A 22,055-nucleotide genomic window follows, 5' to 3' on the forward strand; every position below is an offset into this window, starting at 1 on the left:
TCATCATAAATTTGTTTTGCTCACATGTAGACTTGAGACCGAAATCGGGGTCACCGAGATAGTATCCATCGAAAACAAGATGGCTGAAACCTATTCATTCGTATCACTACGTTTTAGGCGAAACGTATTCGGTAACTTCGCGAAACGATTTCCCCTGGTGTCAAAATAGTTCTACCTGCACTGCTGAATCTTCTCCTCAGTGGTGAAAACCTTTGAGGCGTACTCACTTGTAGATATTGAGCGGGATGGCGATATTCCAATTCTCAAATATGAATACTAAGGAAGTCTAATCACTCTAGCTTATTCGGTCACAAGACTTAGCACGCGGCACTGCATATCCACAGGGTGTAGAATGATACTGAAATACTGGGTAGCTTGCAGATAGATCATCTACCTGAGTAAAGGTGCCAGTCCCGGTGAATTGGTAAAAGAATCTCCGATCGGCCAGGTGAGAACGGCCTTCACTAGGCTAGGACCTACGGGTTGATGTATCGTCGGCATATCCAACATTCTGTTGCAGTACGGTCCACGCAGCTTTATCGATTCGAGATATTGTCGGTGTATTTTATCACAAACATTTCGAAAACATTATTTGAAACTGATGGGAACACTGGGACAGCAAATCTGAGTTCCATTGGATGGATTTCCGAAAATAAAACGATTAGTCCACCATATTGGAGACGATTGTACGCTATTGGTTAGAATTGTTAGGCCGCGTAGTTTGTATCCCAATGGACAGTCCGCCACAGAGGTCCCATTTCAGCTAACCATGAACACAATGAAGACTACTGAACAGTGGTCAGTCTGTGAATTGGTTAAGTGCGAAAGCGATTTGTTCATTCCCCTGAACAGCGGCCCTGAGACTCACATATGAATAACGATCCTGACATACTCTACTCACGCAGGCAGTGACAGTCTTGTACCATAGCTATCACCTTCAATGGGGCGAGATTGCCCAAGTGGTTAGAGCGCGAATTTACTGACCGGAAGGTCCGTGGTTCGAGCCCGACCTCTGCCTCTCGACTTCCTCTGTCTAGGCTTGGGCAACCTGGCAGTATCCCAGCCCTCGTGCTTCCTTCAGCTAGCATGGCAGCTAGACACCGAAAGGGTGTTCAATACATAAGCTATATCAGCGATCAGGCCATCAACCTCAACTGATCGGTCGGCCACCACCTTCGAAGTATGACTATCTCGTCATCCACTCGGTGGTCGTAGAACGAAACTGAAATAAAAGGGGACCGATGAACGTTGTAGCGAGTAGCACCTATTTGCAGTTCGACATCCCATCCAGTCGACGGATATAGGGCAAGGGGGGAGATAAGACGGACTATCTTTTTGCATTTCTACTCAAATAATGATTATGGTTATCTGGTGTTCAAAAACATCCACCTAAACACAAACAGGAACAACTTGCGCAGCGGGAAACATCACTGACGTGTCAAAGCACCTGGTGTGCACGTGTTAATTTTCGCTCAGATAGATAGAAGAGGAGTGGATGAGGAACAGGGCAAATAGAGCTCCCCGTGGAAAAAGGATGGAGGAGCCTGACAAGGTGGATGGTAGATGAAATAGTGCAAGGTGATGAGGACAGAGGCGAAAGGAATCAAAACGAATGAACCGTGTCAACATTCGTAAATCAAACAGCTTCGTGTTGTCCGAATTCGATCGGGGCGAATATGCTATGTACAGATGAGCTGCTCCGGTGTGAGGGCTGACAGAAAGATGGATCAGAGAGAATATGGGAAAATAGGGAACGAGAAAAAGAGCGTCCGGAGTTGAGAAAGAGTGAGTCGGCAAATGCTTTCTGTACAAGAAACGCGAGCCTTATTCTCCAATTGCCGGAGAGATGAGTGATTGTGGGACCCGGGCACAACAGCATGATGTTATGACACTCACTGTACACTTGGGAAAAGATTGACACGGTAACAGTTGAACCGAAAAATCGTACAAAACGTGTGAAACTGGAGAGAGAGAAAAAATCGTACAAAACGTGTGAAACACGAGTGGAGAGAGAGAGAGAGTGGTAGATACATCAAGGGGTGCGCAAACGCAATTACTGATGGCCGAAGTTCGGTGAAGCAGACATGGACTGTCATGCGCTGCCGTTTAGGCAGGGATTCCCAATGCTTTTGGCGTTGTCTTGAGCTTCCAAGATCCGAACAATACGAAGAATCGTTTCAGAGCCGGATGAACCAACGCCTTTGGTAAGCGAGAGGAAACTCAGCAGTTTGGCCAACATGATCGCTAGCGGACGGAACTGACCGTCAGGAAGTTTCCCACGGATTTTATCAGCATACAAGCGACTAGACTGGATGATACAGCCGATTAATAGAGCTAGTGATGGAAACAGAAAGAAAACAAGGAGATCAATATCCAATGAAATTTGACCGCTGGCTAGCGAAATGAAAGAAAAGGCACTTACCCACGTAGGCAGCAACCACAGAATCTTCCATGTGTTGTTGAGCTTGGGACATGTGTTCGGCCAATTTTTCTTGTTCTTCCTGTGTTTCCGCAACAAACTCCACATCGGCTCCGCTTCCAACGCTTTCATCATCATCATCGTCATCGTCGTCGTCATCCATATCATTCAAGAAATCACCGTCTTCATCACTGCTTTCTTCATCCTCTTCCTCCTCATCGTCTTCATCCTCCTCACTGCCTTCTGTGGAGCGTTTCGCGAGAGCCAAAGCACGACGATGTTCCTCACGGCGTCTTTGGCGCAGGCGCTGTCTAGAGCTCTTTCGATGGCGTCCACCTAAAGAGAAAGATGAAGGAAAGATTGTAGCTGTGATCACTATAATGTTAGGTCGCGCACAGGTAGATAAAACTTGACGAATCCAGAGTGCGCTCCGGGATACCAGGACAATTTTCCCTAGTGAAACAGAATGATTAGCATAGCATTCAGCCACGAAGAATTTCAGGATGACTTCTGATTAATGTTCGATTGGGCTAGCTGCTGTTCCAGGACTTTGGTCACGACTTCGTTCCTTTAGTCGCATGTATTTTATCCGACCACGAGCCTGTTCATTTCACCACATATGGCCAGCCTGGCAGCTGTGGCAATCGAAGGGCTCCTGATCTTATACTTCGAAGGTTGACAGGGTGAGACAGATCCGTGAAAACCAAGCTGGATTCCATTGATCACATTTTCACCTTCCCACAGATTCTGCAACAGTGACAGTGTTTTCAGCGCCAAGCAATGGTTGTCTCCCTCGATTTGAACGCTGCCTTTGACTGTGGACCGTCAGGCACTATGAGTGTCAGTGGAGCACTATATGCCAACTCCCGCGGAAGTGTGAAGGTCAACGGGAACCTTTCGCCTGAGTTCACATCAAGTGGTACCAGACAGGTCTGTCCTCTTTCACACCCAGGGGCTTTTTCCGTCTTCCTTTAGCCATAAAGGACTAACCACGGTGAAAGAGGCGGCGCTGGAATGTCTAGGTTCAAGCGTCTTCGACCAACAATCCACCTGAACGATGGGGACAAATGCAAAGTCCCTGAAAATCACTCCGAAGGCCAAGGACCTAATCAATCAAACAGCCATCCTACTTTAGTTAATGCTAGCGAAAAAACGCCGACATGAGTCTTTGAACTTCACAGATGGAAGTTTTCGATGACTAGTGTTTGATAGTACATCCAAGACCGTGTGTGGGATGAAGAGGTCTGCCGTCCAGGTTCCAGCAGAGCACGGTTAGAGCAGCTAAACCAAAGCGTCGTCATCAAGATTGCGTTGTCGTTGAGATGGTCAGCTAGAAACCCAATCGATAATTAGGTCCAATGCCGGATCTGCAGGCTGTCTTCGACTTCTGCTACGAGAACTAACAATCGATGAATATCTACGAGAAACTTATCATTGATCATTGTGTCGGAGCATCCTAGGAATCCAAAAAGCCCGCTCATGCGCCCTCTGGAGAGAAGTAGTTGGACTTCTGCTACGAGAACTAACAATCGATGGATATCTACGAGAAACTTATCATTGATCACTGTGTCGGAGCATCCTAGGATTCCAAAAAGCCCGCTCATTAGCCCTCTGGAGGGAAGTAGTTTCCTCACACAAAGGTGCGTATCGTCTACAGGGCTGCAAGAACCGTACAACGATAATAGTGAACCCTGGTTGTTCACGCATGCTGTTTATACGTACACCACTGTGAGAATTCTCCATGCCCACTTCAACCTTAGTAGTTGCAACTTGACAGGTCGTCTTTCAAGCGGGAATGCAAACAAGTGTCAAGTTAAGAAAACAATAGTTAAAAAAGCGGTCATGTGCTTGAGTCCGACCTTTTGCAAATCGAACTATGCAGAGCGGTGTAGTTATTGAATTCTCTACACAACGAACCACACCATTTAGTTAACTTGTGGGATGTGCTTCAGATAAGTGTACGGCAGTGAGATGTCGAGGTTTAACACTGGTGTTACTGACAGTGATGGTGAGGGCAGCCGTCCTCATCCGAATGGCGATAAGCCGGGCAACACTCAACCACAGTAATCCATTTTCGATAAGCCACCACGAGTAAGGGGACGAGATGGATCAGTGGTTAGAGCGCGGATTTACTGACCGGAAGGTCCGTGATTTGAACCCGACTTCTGCTTAGACTCGGGCAACCTGGCCCTTCGGGTGAGATGGCAGCCAGGCACCGAAAGGGTGTTACAGCTGAGCGATGGTTTTATTGGCCACGAGTAAGGGACCCATCCGTGGGCGCGGGGTAAGGCCGTACACTAGGGAACGCCATGGAGGCTTTACGTCAAAGTGGCCTCTTTCTTGTTAACAGTCGTCTATGATCGGCCACTCGCGTTCCCCATGAGTTGTTCACTTTGGAATGAAAACCAACTGCCAATAAAAAAAAACACGGACTGTAGAAACGAGAAAAACCAACAGTCTGGTTGCTGGTGAACAGCCAGAATAGCCGTTCGATACGTGTGGAACCATGGGCTTGGTAATGTACCGGAAGTAATTATGAAGTAGGTCGTTTTCCGAAAAGTCTTAGATGTTGAGTATCTCCACCATAGGAAGTTGATGGGGACGCGCCTGAAATTCCAATGGAGGGCAGTCTGATTCTGTCAATTCTGTCCGCCAAGCTGTTCTTTGATTCGCGAACCTGTTGGATCCTATTCAAAACATTCATCCTCAAATGCTTGGGGGGATTCTTTTGATGTAGGTGAAGACGCAGACGCTAAATTGGCGTGCTCTGATACGCTTTCCATTGACATTCATTCATTTCTTACAAATGTGCATTTAAATAAAATCTGCGATGTTTTATGAGATCACATTTTGGGTTTCTCGGGGATACGATGCACGTGACATTCGGATTGAAGGAAAATCCTACAGAGGAATCAGTGGTGTTGCAGCGTGCAGTACAACAGATTAGCTGACATTTCGGGAAAGATTGAAGATAGCGACTCCCCAAATCTTTCGCAGAGACGGTGTGTGTTACTGATATCTTTCCATAGTCCCTCCTATACTAAACGCTTTGACAGCTTTAATAAGGCTCCCAGATGCACTCACAGATGCAACTACGCGGACGAGCCTTCTGGAATTCAGTAATTCATTGCGCTTTGAACAGAACAACCACGGGAAAAGCAGGATGGTTCTTGCACGCAAGGAGTTCTCTGTCTTCTAGAACAGGCTAGAGGAAAACAATCAACAGGTTTATGGGTATAGCATCCGAAGAATGTGCACCGACACAAGTCTCATCCGGACAGTACTCATTCTATCCTAACGCAATTATTGCGATCCGTTCACACCAAAGAGATGAGACACTGGACTCGAGGTTCACTTGTATTAGGCCTATTCAGAACCAGAATTTGAACGGCGCACGTCTGGTAAAAGTGTCCACCAGGAAACATCATATCTGAATATGATCAATTTACTCAAGGTATCAAAACACAGCAACCTTACGCATCAGGTCGCACAGCGAAAGCTGAAATCAGCTAGATGATTTTTACAGTTGGTTGCGTGATTTGTAGAAGTTTAATTAAAAGTGCTCTCGTTCGAACAGCCCACATTCTGTCCTGGCGCAACTATTCTGGTGAGTCCACACCAAAGACGGAACTCGGGTCCGTGAAATCAGCTAGATGATTTTTACAGTTGGTTGCGTGATTTGTAGAAGTTTAATTAAAAGTGCTCTCGTTCGAACAGCCCACATTCTGTCCTGGCGCAACTATTCTGGTGAGTCCACACCAAAGACGGAAACTCGGGTCCGTGGCAGACCCAGTAACCATGATTTCCAAGCTAACCTGCCGGTGGATTTGTAAGAAATGACACGCGACAGCAACTACGGGACTAGTTCGGCAACTTTGTTATGTTGCGCACAGGGTACCAAAAGGATCACCTTCTGTTTCGTTGATTGATGCTCAGGGTCCGCTAATGGGGTGAGTGTGAGTGAGTGAAGAGAAGTTGTGGAGACGAGGTTGTACATGGAGTTTCACCAATGGTTGCGGTGAGTTCGGAGTTAAACTCACTGTCAACATGTACTGAATAGTCGAAGCTAGGTCAGATAAGGATACCCACTTGGTTCACAGTTCACTGCTAAACAAAACTCACCACATTCCCTGGGGTTGATCCCACGCTTATCTAGTAAGTTGAATGACGAGATTGTCAAGGTTCACTCGGACCATATAGGTCAACATTTGGCAGTTTAGCTGGCTACAGTAAACTATGGTAGGTACTGTCAACTAGAACTGAGTTCTGACCGCACATCATCACCCTGAGAAGATCCTTCTATAAAAAAGATCAAACAGTAAAAATGGATCTGTAGTATCTCCCGCCTGAGGGATTCTTCCCAAAAGGGAATCGGTGTACCTGTGGGAAGATGCACGGTTTTCGCGACAGACCACATAATATGCAATGTTTCCAACAATGCTTTCAAACACAAGCTAGTCAGCGCTCTGCTCTAAGGGGAGGGAAGTGATGACAGTCCAGAGACGGATCAAAGAAATCAACAGTATTACCGTACTTGTAAAACCCATAGCCCATTAACAGGTAAAACTTGAAACGAGTCTAAAGTGCTGCACCACAGTGCCTAGTTCAGACTGCCACGGGGGGATGGCTCAACGACAGCTTGAAAGTGGCTCATCCGACCCCTCCGCTGCCCACCTACTCTCCTCTAGTATTGGAGACAATGTTCCGGTAGAACGCACTGGCATACAGTAGGGGACATGGGTGAACACATATCAAGTGCTTGGAGCGACGGTGCAGTCATCTTCAAAGGGTGACAGTTTATCACGCGGGGAACCGGAAACTTTTCGGGTCCTATTCGCAAAGTAAATCCAGAGCGGTAGAAGCTGATAATTGGTAGTAGTGACCACTTATCAAATCAAGTTATTTTGGTGCACAGCGATGTCCGAAATTTCGACGAACACACAAGATGCGGGCGGACACAACTGGACTAGATGAAATTGTTATGCGTTTCGAGTTACGTAATCTTGAAAGTCTTTGTTCAGGCTCGCATTCACTAGTGATACTATCCAAGTAGCATCACCCGCAAGTTTATGTGAACAATTGTCCAAGAACTAATTCTATGTTGATCGTCTTAGCTGAAACGGCAACCACCAGTCAACAGATTGGTTTTAGCGGCAATAATTGTTTGCCATGGTCGGTGAATCACTCAAACGCATGGACGTCGGACGCTGTGCATTCCCTGAACGGGTTCCAAACTTATTCGTTGATGATGTTTTTCCAGGAAGACACCCGTTTTTTAGAAGCTCAACTCTCATTCCCACGACTATCACGGCTTTAACGATGCGAATTTCATGACCGTATTTGTCGGGGCTATTCGTCCAAACATCCATGCATGGAGTACGGGCCGCCTCGTGCCTGTCGTCTACCCCTGGAACAGCGGTTTGTGGTTAGGGTCAGTGAAAATGAATGACAACAAACCAAGGCATTCGGGATGAAGTGAAGAGCTACCATGCCCTTTCTGTTTCAGAGATGGACGAAAACAAAGGCGTAATTGTAAACTAAAACTAGTGCGACCAGAGGATAAATGGGCCGATTTGGATGAGAGTATATGATCATAAGGGGGTGTCACAATCGAACAGGTGACAGCTTACCTTTACAAGTAGTTGTTAAAAAGTGGGGCGTAAGGGGGTGTCACAATCGAACAGGTGACAGCTTACCTTTACAAGTAGTTGTTAAAGTCAAAAGTGGGGCGAGATGCCTCAAGTGGTTAGAGCGCCAATTTACTGACCGAAAGGTCCATGGTTCGAACCCAACCTCTGGCTCTCGACTTCCCCTGTCTAGGCTTGGGCAACCTGGCAGTATCCCAGCCCTCGTGCAACCTTTGGGTGGTATAGCAATTAGGCACCGAAAGGGTGCTACAGCTGAACGATTTTTTTAAGGTCAAAAGTAACAAAGGGGAAGAATATGAAGTATATGTAGGTCACAGTTTGACAAATTTTAGTTGAGTTTGTTAGAAGACAATGTGAGCTCAAGGTGATTGGGACAGGGGAGACCGAGTGGGGCGCTCAATAGACGCGCGCTGGCGTACCCTTACCTTACGCTTACTAGCGTAAAAAGGCCAAGGCGATCCGAACTGAGTCATAATCTTCACGAAGGAAACTACTCACAAGGCTGCTGAAAACTCTTCGACAGCCCACGACCGGTTTCGCCCTTCTTGGGGCTCATCAGGTAGTCGCAGTCCCCGGGTTTCCATCAACCGTATGTTCTACTTGAGTCATAATCTATTTCGAACATACAACCAACCTCCTTGTGCGCAATAACAGTTTGGCATTTTATCACTTAATGGTGTAGGCTCGCGAGAAACTTGACGGTGCCATAGTTCTCGTGCTTACTACTGACTGAAACACACGAAGGGACTGAGATTGTTCACCAACCTGGTAGTCGGCCGCCAGAAAGCATTCCAGCCGCCTTTCGATCCTCAATCAGTCGCCACTTCAGACCAGCCTCCTCAACATGGGTTGGCTGGCCCAGAGGATCTAGTTGCCCGATATCGCCTGATGCATTCCACGGGGGCTGTTCTCGTCGTCGCGCTTCGGCAGCAGCTGCATCCTCATCGTCCCGTTCAAAGTCATGATTCCGAGCTTGTTCTTCACGAACCAAAAATAGCTGCAAAGCGCAGATAGGGAAAAAGGAATATAAACCGACGTCGGCAGTTTGGTCAGAAAACATGAAGGTTTTTCGCATTCGCGTGTACGTGATTACTATAAGTGACGACCTACTTGTCACGTGACAAAGAAGTTCAAGTAACCCCGCTGATGGCGCCTCATTTCAACACAGTGTTCATAAATGTTCCTTTCAATGATGGGTCACACCATATCTCTTGACTGCTTTCCCTGAGGAAATAAGGCCTTCTACACCAAGTAACTTTTTCTACTTTTTACCAGGGTAATTTCTAGCGGCACGGCGCTGTTCATGATGATAACAATCTAGGCCTCGGATGAACTGTATGACAATTCTAGTTTATGGAGACGGGAATTGGAAAACGCCGGTTCACCGGAACGAGCGACAGCAAGCTTAAGACATACGTGAACAATTTCATCCAGAGCTGATGTCATAGGAATACGATCACGACTGCTACTATCCTCATTATCTGCATCATCTTCCTCGTCTGACAGGCCGGCTTCCTCGTCTTGTTCAACTGGTGGTTTCGGAATGTCCAAGTGGACCAGTCGCGTTCGATTCTCCGGACAGTGTTCACAGAGGTTGGCCAGTAAGCAGAGTGTCAGGACCAGGAGATCGAAACGTTTATTGGTCGGTAACCGTGGAGGTAGATTGAGCACACATTCAAGGATGGTCTCCAGTAGACCAGGGCATCCGCCGAGACGATCACTTGCGAATTCTTCGGGGGTGAAAAAAGTGAAGTGTTCAAAATAGATGAGAATAGGAAACATTGGAAATAGGGAAGTTTTGGGAGAAGTACTGTTCTGGAAATAACCACAGGAGCTGAAATGTCCTAGTAACTGGTGCCCGGGATTCTGTGGGTCCTGTCGATCAATGGTAACGGAAGGACTGAACCTGAGTAAAGTCTAGACAGGACGCGCGATCAATGTTTTCAACTCCTACCACAACACCATACACTTTCAGCACAAGTACTGGCGGTTCATTTTGTTTTGCGTCTCTTTTCTGTTTACAGCCCTTCCCCATACCTTCGGACGACGACCCCACGGTGCCGTTACTGGTCGCCACATCGTTTGCTAGCAAAGCAAAATAGTTACCTGAATACAGTGGGTCATAAAACTAGCTACCAGAAAGCGGTATGTGTACGAGCTATAGGGCTTACACGGCGAGCATTACAGCAACTTTCGTGTGCACGCCCACTAACTCATATGCACCATAAAAATGCTTGCGTCCTGTTTACCAGATGACCCCAGCTACAGGCAGTAATGGTGTTGGGGTTCAGCTCCTCGACTTCACAGAGCCATCCGACATAAAGCTACCTACTACACTTGGCTCGTACGGGTGCAGATGAAGGAGCACGAGGACAATGCTCCCTGAGAAATGGGAGTTAATCAAATTGCTGCGTAAGTACTGGTACTTACACGATTTCGGCTCATAAAGTACTTCACACAAAAATTGCACTGAGGCGATGGCTTCGGAGAAGCAGTCCTATTTAGTGCTCAACAAAGTTTGGTTTACATGGAAGGGATAGTCATCGGTGATGACTCTGTTCTGACCCATCTGAAAGAGGGAATTACGTTCAAATAGCCCGCTGGATGCATTCAGGACTATGCTGTACACAAGAAGTGGATTGCCCTTACATAGGCAACCAACCACTCTCTTACTTCCACTCAGCTTCTGCGAGAACATCCTTCCAAGTGGGGCGTAAACCAGCTATCACCCCACGCAGACGATCACTTGCGAATTCTTCGGGGGTGAAAAAAGTGAAGTGTTCAAAATAGATGAGAATAGGAAACATTGGAAATAGGGAAGTTTTGGGAGAAGTACTGTTCTGGAAATAACCACAGGAGCTGAAATGTCCTAGTAACTGGTGCCCGGGATTCTGTGGGTCCTGTCGATCAATGGTAACGGAAGGACTGAACCTGAGTAAAGTCTAGACAGGACGCGCGATCAATGTTTTCAACTCCTACCACAACACCATACACTTTCAGCACAAGTACTGGCGGTTCATTTTGTTTTGCGTCTCTTTTCTGTTTACAGCCCTTCCCCATACCTTCGGACGACGACCCCACGGTGCCGTTACTGGTCGCCACATCGTTTGCTAGCAAAGCAAAATAGTTACCTGAATACAGTGGGTCATAAAACTAGCTACCAGAAAGCGGTATGTGTACGAGCTATAGGGCTTACACGGCGAGCAGTGTGACGTGCATTACAGCAACTTTCGTGTGCACGCCCACTAACTCATATGCACCATAAAAATGCTTGCGTCCTGTTTACCAGATGACCCCAGCTACAGGCAGTAATGGTGTTGGGGTTCAGCTCCTCGACTTCACAGAGCCATCCGACATAAAGCTACCTACTACACTTGGCTCGTACGGGTGCAGATGAAGGAGCACGAGGACAATGCTCCCTGAGAAATGGGAGTTAATCAAATTGCTGCGTAAGTACTGGTACTTACACGATTTCGGCTCATAAAGTACTTCACACAAAAATTGCACTGAGGCGATGGCTTCGGAGAAGCAGTCCTATTTAGTGCTCAACAAAGTTTGGTTTACATGGAAGGGATAGTCATCGGTGATGACTCTGTTCTGACCCATCTGAAAGAGGGAATTACGTTCAAATAGCCCGCTGGATGCATTCAGGACTATGCTGTACACAAGAAGTGGATTGCCCTTACATAGGCAACCAACCACTCTCTTACTTCCACTCAGCTTCTGCGAGAACATCCTTCCAAGTGGGGCGTAAACCAGCTATCACCCCACGCCACATTCGGTTGGTCGGTGTGGTGTAAAGGTTGTACGATTGAGCACCTTAACGTTAACTGATTAGACCTCGCTTTCTGTTGTATAAAACCAATACCATAAACAGATATAGAATACTTACCATTGTGTGACACGTTCACCAGAAAGCGGAAGATTCCGAGCAGGCAATCGACTAAAATCAGCTGGTCGGCAGGCGGCTTGTCTGGTCTGCCTTTGCCTAGGTCACTAACTTGTGTCGTACTGCGTTGAACTGGTGTAGTCTGTTTCGGCAAATGTGATGCACACACACGGATGCAGCGGATAAAACGATTGACCAGCATTCGGTCCCGATAGCGTACGAGGTAGGTTTGGTTATCCGTGTTCATATAGGTCATCTGGGAAAACGGATTAGCACAAGGGTAAAAGTTGACACGGTAACGCGGCTGATTGCAGTTGGTCCTGACGTTTTTAGCAATGGGCTGAAACTATCACGTGTGTCAAATATCATGAACTGTTGCTTCGCAAAAAATATTTGGCTGTTTGGTGATGCATAAAAACATCTGCTGTTGTGCGAGTTTACGTAGGTTCTTGTTAAGATGGGCCTAGTGGACCACCAGAAAGCGGTATGTGTACGAGCTATAGGGCTTACACGGCGAGCATTACAGCAACTTTCGTGTGCACGCCCACTAACTCATATGCACCATAAAAATGCTTGCGTCCTGTTTACCAGATGACCCCAGCTACAGGCAGTAATGGTGTTGGGGTTCAGCTCCTCGACTTCACAGAGCCATCCGACATAAAGCTACCTACTACACTTGGCTCGTACGGGTGCAGATGAAGGAGCACGAGGACAATGCTCCCTGAGAAATGGGAGTTAATCAAATTGCTGCGTAAGTACTGGTACTTACACGATTTCGGCTCATAAAGTACTTCACACAAAAATTGCACTGAGGCGATGGCTTCGGAGAAGCAGTCCTATTTAGTGCTCAACAAAGTTTGGTTTACATGGAAGGGATAGTCATCGGTGATGACTCTGTTCTGACCCATCTGAAAGAGGGAATTACGTTCAAATAGCCCGCTGGATGCATTCAGGACTATGCTGTACACAAGAAGTGGATTGCCCTTACATAGGCAACCAACCACTCTCTTACTTCCACTCAGCTTCTGCGAGAACATCCTTCCAAGTGGGGCGTAAACCAGCTATCACCCCACGCCACATTCGGTTGGTCGGTGAGGTGTAAAGGTTGTACGATTGAGCACCTTAACGTTAACTGATTAGACCTCGCTTTCTGTTGTATAAAACCAATACCATAAACAGATATAGAATACTTACCATTGTGTGACACGTTCACCAGAAAGCGGAAGATTCCGAGCAGGCAATCGACTAAAATCAGCTGGTCGGCAGGCGGCTTGTCTGGTCTGCCTTTGCCTAGGTCACTAACTTGTGTCGTACTGCGTTGAACTGGTGTAGTCTGTTTCGGCAAATGTGATGCACACACACGGATGCAGCGGATAAAACGATTGACCAGCATTCGGTCCCGATAGCGTACGAGGTAGGTTTGGTTATCCGTGTTCATATAGGTCATCTGGGAAAACGGATTAGCACAAGGGTAAAAGTTGACACGGTAACGCGGCTGATTGCAGTTGGTCCTGACGTTTTTAGCAATGGGCTGAAACTATCACGTGTGTCAAATATCATGAACTGTTGCTTCGCAAAAAATATTTGGCTGTTTGGTGATGCATAAAAACATCTGCTGTTGTGCGAGTTTACGTAGGTTCTTGTTAAGATGGGCCTAGTGGACCACCACTGCATAGGTTGCACTGGCTCGGCCACGTGCTGCGTATGCCTGTCGACCGACTTCCTCAAGGGGCTCTTTTCTCACAACCACGTGAAGAGTGGAACCTAGCCAGAGGCGGTCAAACAATGACTTGGCAGCGAAGTGTGAAAGCCATTACCAGTAGACTCAGCTGCGCTAATCATTGCCATCTTCCTGGATGGGGACCCCGAGACGGGCCAATGGATAGAGACATTGTCAGACATGGCCCAGTCGCGCCCCCAATGGCGCTCGTGCATCCAAGCTATTGCCTCAAATGCGTAGCTGTCTTCCCAATCCCCCACTTGACAGCCTACTGACAGTGCTGTATTTACGCACCAATTTATCATCTCCCGCTGCAATGCGTATTACAGCTGACAATGATGATGGTGATGGAGTAAAATTGTTTCATTTCCGAAGGAGTATGCTCCTGACATCATTACAACACCACTAAGGAAGATCCAGTAGAACTTTGAAGATGTCTTAATAGCCGCATTCCCGGAAAATTTACATGGCGTTGTCCCAAACACAGTGAGGTATCACGCTGAAACTTGACGGGTTTGACAAACAGGTAGCCAGTGCTCATAGTTATGGCATCATGTTTAGGCCGGCTGAAGACTTGAAACAGGCCTCTACACGCCTATCTTGTTCTACATCATCATCATCATCATCATCATCATCAACAACAACAACATACATTCAACGTCAGATGCACTCGGATGCCAACCGCCCATGACTCTTCTATTATGCACAGTCTTCCAGCGGTTTGAGTATCACTGACCGACAAATCCGACTTGAATGACAGGAATTCACAGGTTCGTGCTGGACATGTAAGTGGGCTAAGCTGAGGGAGCTAAGCTTCTACAGAACCATTCAGCTCTAGATATAGGTCAGTCAGCAACAGTGACCACGAAGTGGATGCACGGTGCAGGATCGCGATCTCTGCGAATTCGATACGTCTTCACAATCACCGTAGTATTCTGTCCCACTTCTAAAGCCATTTGGTTGTGCAACACAGTTCTGCACTTCTAATCACTTCCACCAGTTGTCGAATTTCTGCGCATTTTTCCCGACACTGCACGACCCCCAAGCGTTCTGCACCCCTCCCTTCTATTTTCTCGCCTAACAAGCCTCAGACGTACATGTGCCGGTTTCGTTTTGCCTGTTATTTAAACATCTCGATTTGGTTTGGGTGTGTCTTTTACTGAACGGTAATTATGTTTCCAGAGATCCCTCAGACAGTCAGTTGTTCCTTCACTCCCCTACAACGTGGATGATAAAAAACTAAGAAACAGCACTCCACATCGTCCACAGCGGACACAACTCGGAACACTGAACACGGATTCATGGGCAACAATTTTGCAGACACACAGCAGTTGGATTGCCCATTACGACGGCTATCGCAAATTAGCACTGGTGAAAGACGGTTACAATGAAAAAAAAAACAAGGCTGAGCTCTGGAAAATATAAAAAGAAACCCGATTGTCCACGACATAAACTCGGAAAAACCCACATTCTCAAGTAGTTTTGTGTAGTGACACACACGTCTCAGTTTGTCCAGTGCGAATCCATCCAGTCCGGTAGGGTTGGCACTGGAACGCCAAACGGATTTGGAACGATGTCGCCCACGTTCAGTAGGGTCTAAGTCAGCCAAGTAGTCCACAGCATCTGAAGCAGCATCCGCAACGCGATCCAGTCCACCACCCTGACGCAGTTCCGCTTTGAACCAGTCGGCAGCTTTCCGAGTACCAAGATTCAAAATGGACTCAAGGACAAGATCGGCAGCCTGTAGGTAAGAATAGGGGATTAAAACTATGTTGATTATCAAAATTAAATAAAGACTTTTCTTGAAAAGAAGCCCTTGGAAAGAGCACGCTTCCATCAGAGACATCCCACACTAAATAATGGTTAACGAGGGTTGCTTATCATCGGAGTTTCTTTTGGGATACTACGGTAGACCTCAATAAGGTACAGAGTACGTGTTGAGTTACTCAGGTGTGCAGTTTACAAACTGCTGTCAGACGAACAAGCCTTCATCAACAACAATCGCGCTCAACCGACCCGCCTACAACCAGATGCGGCACCAGATACTGGTACCGAATTCAAAATAATCTATTTATACGTATAGGTGTGCGTACAGGCTGTTCACTATCGGTGTGCATAATAAAGTGGGTTGTACGTTTCCACGGGCAGTTAAACCGGTCGACTACTTCCCCCGACGAAGGTGGTGTCATACGGGGAAATCTGCGATTCCGATTTACAGAGCATGTTTCCATCATTTGTCCCAACTCAGACTATCACGCACGAAATTTCACGCCATGTCTTAGCAAGCAATATACCTCAACTAGATCCAGCGACTTTACTGGCGACGGCACGAGCGCAGCTGGTAGACCTAGGCTGCATGGTTGAACTGAGTCAATAGCTTGGGAGTGCCCTGATCAAGCATCTTGAACGTTGACTTTCCAAGGCTTGACACTGTTCACCAAAATACGCGTAGTCATGGGCCTTCTACCCATAGAAGATATTAGAGCTAATGCACTCAGTGTTCATTGGTGCGTTCCAGCAGCAGTCGGAGATGAGATGGAGTAGTGTGTCCAGAAGCTTGATAATGCAAGTGGCTACATTGGTTTTGCATCCACATAACTGGTAAAGTGCAGCTAGTTTGCACGAATAGTGATCTGGATCCAAACGATTGATTGAATCACATGATGCAACTGCTGTGATATGATTTAATGCCCAAAAGTACACGTTGTCCGGCCGTAAAGAGCCTTCGACAGCCAACTAGGGGACGTACAAACATAAGGAACATACAACCCACTTTCAATTAGACTGCCTGCTAACGTCGATTAGTCAATCTTATTACTGAGATTTGTCGGTTCCATCCAAAGGTGCAACTGTGTATTGTAAAGTTTACCTGGAGCTTGATACAGAAGAGAAGACTGATTTATTCTCCAAACTTGACATTTTTGTTGCTAACGTTATGTGAGCAATCGAGATGACATCTTCAGTGGTTGAATGGGGGAGTGCCGCGCGACGCACAACTACTAACCTACGCACTGATAATGTCACCTTTGGAGTGTTTTCGTCACAATGAGTGGTGTACCAAACTGAGACAACACAATCACTCATATCACTGATTTCGCAAAACGATAGCAACTCTGAGACCAATACCTGAATCTACCCCTGATAGGAATTTTGAGAGGAAGCACTCCTGGTTCGGAAGCGCCAATCTCAGATTGCCTTTCGTGCATTTATAGAAACAGCCTGTCCTTTTTAGGAAGCGACTTGACGTCAGTTTTGAGTACTTACATCACCACAAAATGTACGAAGCACCGATATTTAGGTCGTGTTGATTTTGTGGGTGCTTCCGACCGCTTCATCATCATCATCATCATCGACAGCATGACATCAGTGTTCAACACCGATGCTTCGCTGCCGCTTCCTTGCACGACAATGCCATGTGAGGACCCTAATTTTTACCGTGGAAATGAAAACGAGGTCACTTTTCCCCTAATCACGTGTCTCATATTTCTTCGGACAACAAAGCCTCTCTTTTTGGGAAAAATCCCAGTACGCTGCCCCACGAGAGATGCAAAGAATAACGATGATAATGTAGGGAACGATCGACGGGTTATCAGCCAACGTTCTTTTTATCAGCGAGACTCAGGGCGACTCTTACACAAAAAGTGCATTGTAGGGATAAAATGTGGGCAACCCTAAGAAACAGCCTCCTACACGCTTCGTCCTGATTGGGATCAACCAAGTGGAGGCAGCGGTCGCGTCGGGCTTCGGTCATCACTTTCCACCGTTCACCACACCAACAAGTGTCCAAAATAGTAACAGTTACGCATAAAGTCAAAACAGATAGCGAGAAGATCCACTCAGTGAGCCTTACTATGTGGAAATCAGTGGTGGGGCCACCAAAAATTGTAGTGTCACATCAGAGAAAATAAGAAATCACTTCAGATCGACCTTTAATCTGCAGCATCCCGTAGGTCAGCGATCCGCGCCAAAGAACGAATCACTTTAAGCCGTTTCCTCTTTGTTGAGAATCAGTGGCACCGCGTGTTTCGTTGATGTACAACTTTTCTATTCGGGCATGGGTTGCTGGTCAGCCACCATGTGATATAGCGTCACCATCGTCCAATCATACGGCTTCACGTCACGTGGTCGGGGGTTGACTGGCTGCTCCAATGACAGCATTTCCGACAGAAATACCACGTGCTATCTTCGATTTCTAGGCAGATTAGTTGTCCTTTCGCGAAAAAAACTACTTCTCAAGGAAAGGTTGGGGTGAGACGTTCAAAACACTTTCAGAAAGATCACGTAAATAATTTTCTACAGTGTCAACTCCAATCGGGAATTCCGATACGATAAGTTGCATTTTTTTCACGCCAAGTATCCAAGAAGGATTGGATATGTAATTCCAATTGCCAGGTGTACAGTCTCGACGACCTATATTGGCGCTGAGCATCTGAAGCGTTGGTGTTATACAAACGAGTATGGGATAATTGATTGCTGATCCTGGTATATCGGATCCTAATATGCGTCCACGATCAGTTATAATGCTGAAAAGGGCAAGACAAATGAGTAGACGGGTCGAAAAAGGGAGAACCATGGCGATTGAAAGAAGCTTCAGGGAGCCAACCGGTCCTCTAGAGGGGGAAGACCCTGGAAAACATCGATTGAGTATCCGTTACAAACTTCTCGTACCGATAGTTGCAGCGTGAATTCTAGGATGAGCGGAAAGAACTGCGGACAGTGGCTTGTTGCACACAATGTACGAAATAAACCTATACATAGCCCTTCAGAAAGATGACGTTGAAGGCGTGTTCGAGGGATAAGTGCTGGTTACCATCACCCACTCAGTCTCTGTGACCGGTTAACGGATTATGTGTTAATGGGTTCAGCGACTCGCGGTTTGTGGATGACATTTGAGCTGTTGGTTGTAGCCGACGACACACAGCAGGAAAAATAAATATACACCAAAATGCGATGGGTCTAGGAGAGGAGTGTTGCACACCGAACGGACGTACCGTTAATTGCCGTGTCATTTGCAAATGTCGTGTGTTCAGCCCCGCCGTGCCTGCCGTCAGGGGCGCCGGAGCCAGGGATGCTGGAGCTGACAAGGCAGTCGACAAAATCGGGCGTTTTGGTGAAACAGTAGTCGGTTGGGATGAAGCTGAACTGGTCTCGGCTGCAGCATTACTGCTCGAATTCCGACTGTGTTGTTGTTGCTGCTGTTGTTGTTGTAAACCTTCGAGCAGCTGACGGACTCGAGTCCGTACACGGTCGGCCTCTTTGTTCGCTCGCGCAACCGCCTGTGCGCCTCCAGCATTATCAACTGCAAGAGCTGTAGGACAGAGAGAAGCAGACAATTAGGCATAAATTTAGAATCGGATTGACTGCGGCGTATCGGCAAATCGATTAACAGCAGCGCACGAAGGGCGAGGACGACCAATCGAGGTGGGGTGATAGAAAGAAAGACAGACACACGTGCTGGTGAGCGCAACTGGTAGGTAGGTAGGTAGGTGGTGTGAACACATACACACCCACAAACAGAGATAAAAACATAGGCGAGCCTTACAGCGATAGAGGAGGGTATGCCGCAGCGCAACACAACACGGCTACCGCACGTGATCGTTGCACGCCTAAAGTTGTGTGGAACTGACGATAAACTGTTCAGTTTGCACGAACGAGGTAAGTGAAATGGTGTACATTTGAGGGCGTATCCTAAGGGTGTCTCATAATAGACGCAAAATTTGATTGGGTGAGTAAACGTAACCTATCAGAGGAAGGATGACGAGGTCTCTCATTATTAGTAGCCACATAAAGGAGGTTTTGTTTGCGAGTGTTCGCTTTTTTGTCTAGGATGCATGTAAGTACGCGCATTGAAATTGTGAAACTCTATTATTCCCTTGGTGAAAGCGCCACCGCTACACTTCGTGGTTACAAAACCAAACATGGTCTCATCAAAGATCCTTTCACCGTGTCGACCATTACACGCTTGATTGCGAAATTCGAGTCCACTGGATCTGTATTGGATCTTCCTGGCAAAGGGAGAAAGTCTTTGAGTGATGAAAGAACGCCCATTGTACAGAATGCCGTCGAGCAACTTCAGTCCCAGAGCACCATGGCACCTTTATCAACAACTCAGGTGTCTCAGTTGACTGGCATTCCCCGCGCCAGCGTGCATCGTATTATGAAACGCCACCATCTCTATCCGTAGAATATCTTATTTCTCCGAGGGTGAACGTTATACAAGAAAGCGGAATGTACTGCTTGATTGTGAGGAATACCGATGGACTATTGTGGATTAAAGAATTGTTTTTCCTTAATCACTCGGGTGCCGTTGCAAAAATTTCGACATACAACGACGCAGAAACGCGACCCACCGCTCAGTATGTTTTCAGCTTGAAACGAATCTCAGACAGTTTGGTCACAAGCTCGCCAAGATGATCGTCGGGTAATCTGGTATCTTTCCACTTTTCGCAAACAAATGCATGTAGGCCATCAATTTGTAATATTCAAGGCGGATTGTAGACGCTAAATGGCCGCGTACTTTACGTGACTACTACCTATGCTGCTATGTTGTCTCGGATAACGTGTGCGTTTGAATAAGGACTCAGTCAGTGCATACCGAAGCACGTCCAATCGGCCGTCCTAACCCAGGTTGCTGAGCGTAGTAGATCCTGGGGCGAGTTGGACCAAGTGGTTAGACGCGAATTTAACTGACCGGAAGGTCCGTGGTTCGAACCTGACCTCTGCCTCTCGACTTCCCCTGTCTAGGCTTGGGCAACCTGGCAGTATCCCAGCCCTCGTGCAACCTCGGGTGGCATGGCAGCTAGTCATCGGAAGGGTGCTACAGCTGAACGATTATTATTATTATTAGTAGTATATAGCGACTATATATCCAGCTGCAACAACTACATTGAATCGTCTATCCTACTTGTGCACAAACAGGTGTTCTACCTAGACCTAGTCCCAAGTCAGTGGGCAAATCTCGGTGAGAGTTTTGATTTCATGGTGCAGGATGACTGGTCTAGCAGAGGACTGAGCAATCGGATGACGAGTTTGCGGAAATGCGAAACAAGGACCGGATGCGTCTGGAAAGATCCAACCCTAACAGCAATCTTTCTTTACTCCATCTTGCCGAGGACGTTGGTTGCGGCATCAGCATTCTAGCCGGTACAGGTTCATTACCATTACCAGGTAATGCTAATGAATGGACAACAGGAAGGGCGATTCCGGAGAATCACAAACTTGTATCAATGAGGTGTTGGTAGGCGTGGCTCGGTTGATACTTTTGGCCTTCAACTTTCAAGCTTTGGCCTCATTTGGAATAATATTTCTGTACTAGATGATTGGTAAAGTAGAAGTATTCACTGAACGTCATATACATGGTAAGTATTACGTGCAAGATCCTCCTCGAATTGAATACGATTTTTTCGAATTTGGCGCGAGGATGAATAAGTCCCTGAGATCACCAGTAAAGTGAAAACGGTGAAACTAACAAACAGGCAGGGGAGGGGAAATCCTCATCGGTATTTTGGAGAACGATAACGACATCTATAGACTTTGGGAAGAAAAACGATACATGAGCATGAATTCGGATGAACTCTGCATGGTATGGCAGTACGAGCTCGTTGAGCTGCCAGACGTGTGCGGCACACACGCACAGCATCAGGATTAACCTATTTTGTCTCGACACCGTAGGCGTAGGTGAATCAGGTGATTAGATCACTTGATTCAATCGTGAAGTTAACAGATTCCTGTTGCTTTCCCAGAGACCTTGAAACGAACTGTTTTTCATGACGAATATTCCTGTGGTCAGCTGGGATGGGTGCATATACCCCACGCTTGCTCAAGGCCACATATCAGAAAGATGACAGCTTCGCTCTTTATTACATTGACATCGCAGCATTCTTCAGTGGAACCAAATAAACGAACCTCATTTTGTCGAAAACATTGCTCATAGGTCACGACGTGTGAAGAAACCTTCATAGATCCAATGAACCGTGTTCATGGTATCACATACAAATACGAACATCTGTGAGAGACATTCTCTACATAATGTTTTTATGAGAATTTCGTGCCCTCCGAACTTTTCCACATCCATTTTAGTACGCTTCAACTAATCCTGAGGGTGCAGTGGTGTTTGGTTGAGTGTGCGCATTGAGAAGGAACTTGAACATTCCATAAGCTAGAAGTGGAGCATGACAGTATGCAAACGGTGGGGAGAAGGACGAACAACGTGGATCGAATAGGACAGTTACATTGAAACACGAACCCAATATGTGAGAATAGTTAAGTAACCGTGGGCGAGGCCGGGAATAAACCAACTACTCACCCGCCCGTAATAGCGTTAAGGGTGAGATGGCTCAGTGGTTAGAACGCGCATTTACTGACCGGAGGGTCTGTGGT

At 46.8% G+C, this 22,055-nt stretch overlaps 1 protein-coding gene across 1 annotated transcript in view; it reads right to left on the reverse strand.

Annotated features, from left to right (window-relative positions):
• Positions 1-1,324: 1,324 nt before the first annotated feature.
• The window catches only part of T265_15013 (hypothetical protein), a gene marked incomplete at both ends in the record, with an annotated part of 63,333 nt that continues 42,602 nt past the window's right edge, over positions 1,325-22,055 (reverse strand). Inside the window, 9 exon segments of the mRNA XM_009176196.1 lie at positions 1,325-2,334; positions 2,423-2,755; positions 8,833-9,064; positions 9,484-9,797; positions 11,960-12,212; positions 13,170-13,403; positions 13,623-13,745; positions 15,046-15,417; positions 18,668-18,984. Coding sequence (XP_009174460.1) covers positions 2,093-2,334; positions 2,423-2,755; positions 8,833-9,064; positions 9,484-9,797; positions 11,960-12,212; positions 13,170-13,403; positions 13,623-13,745; positions 15,046-15,417; positions 18,668-18,984 — 2,420 coding nt within the window.

Source organism: Opisthorchis viverrini (genome assembly GCF_000715545.1).
Source record: "Opisthorchis viverrini unplaced genomic scaffold opera_v5_320, whole genome shotgun sequence".
In the NCBI taxonomy this organism is placed as follows: domain Eukaryota; kingdom Metazoa; phylum Platyhelminthes; class Trematoda; order Opisthorchiida; family Opisthorchiidae; genus Opisthorchis; species Opisthorchis viverrini.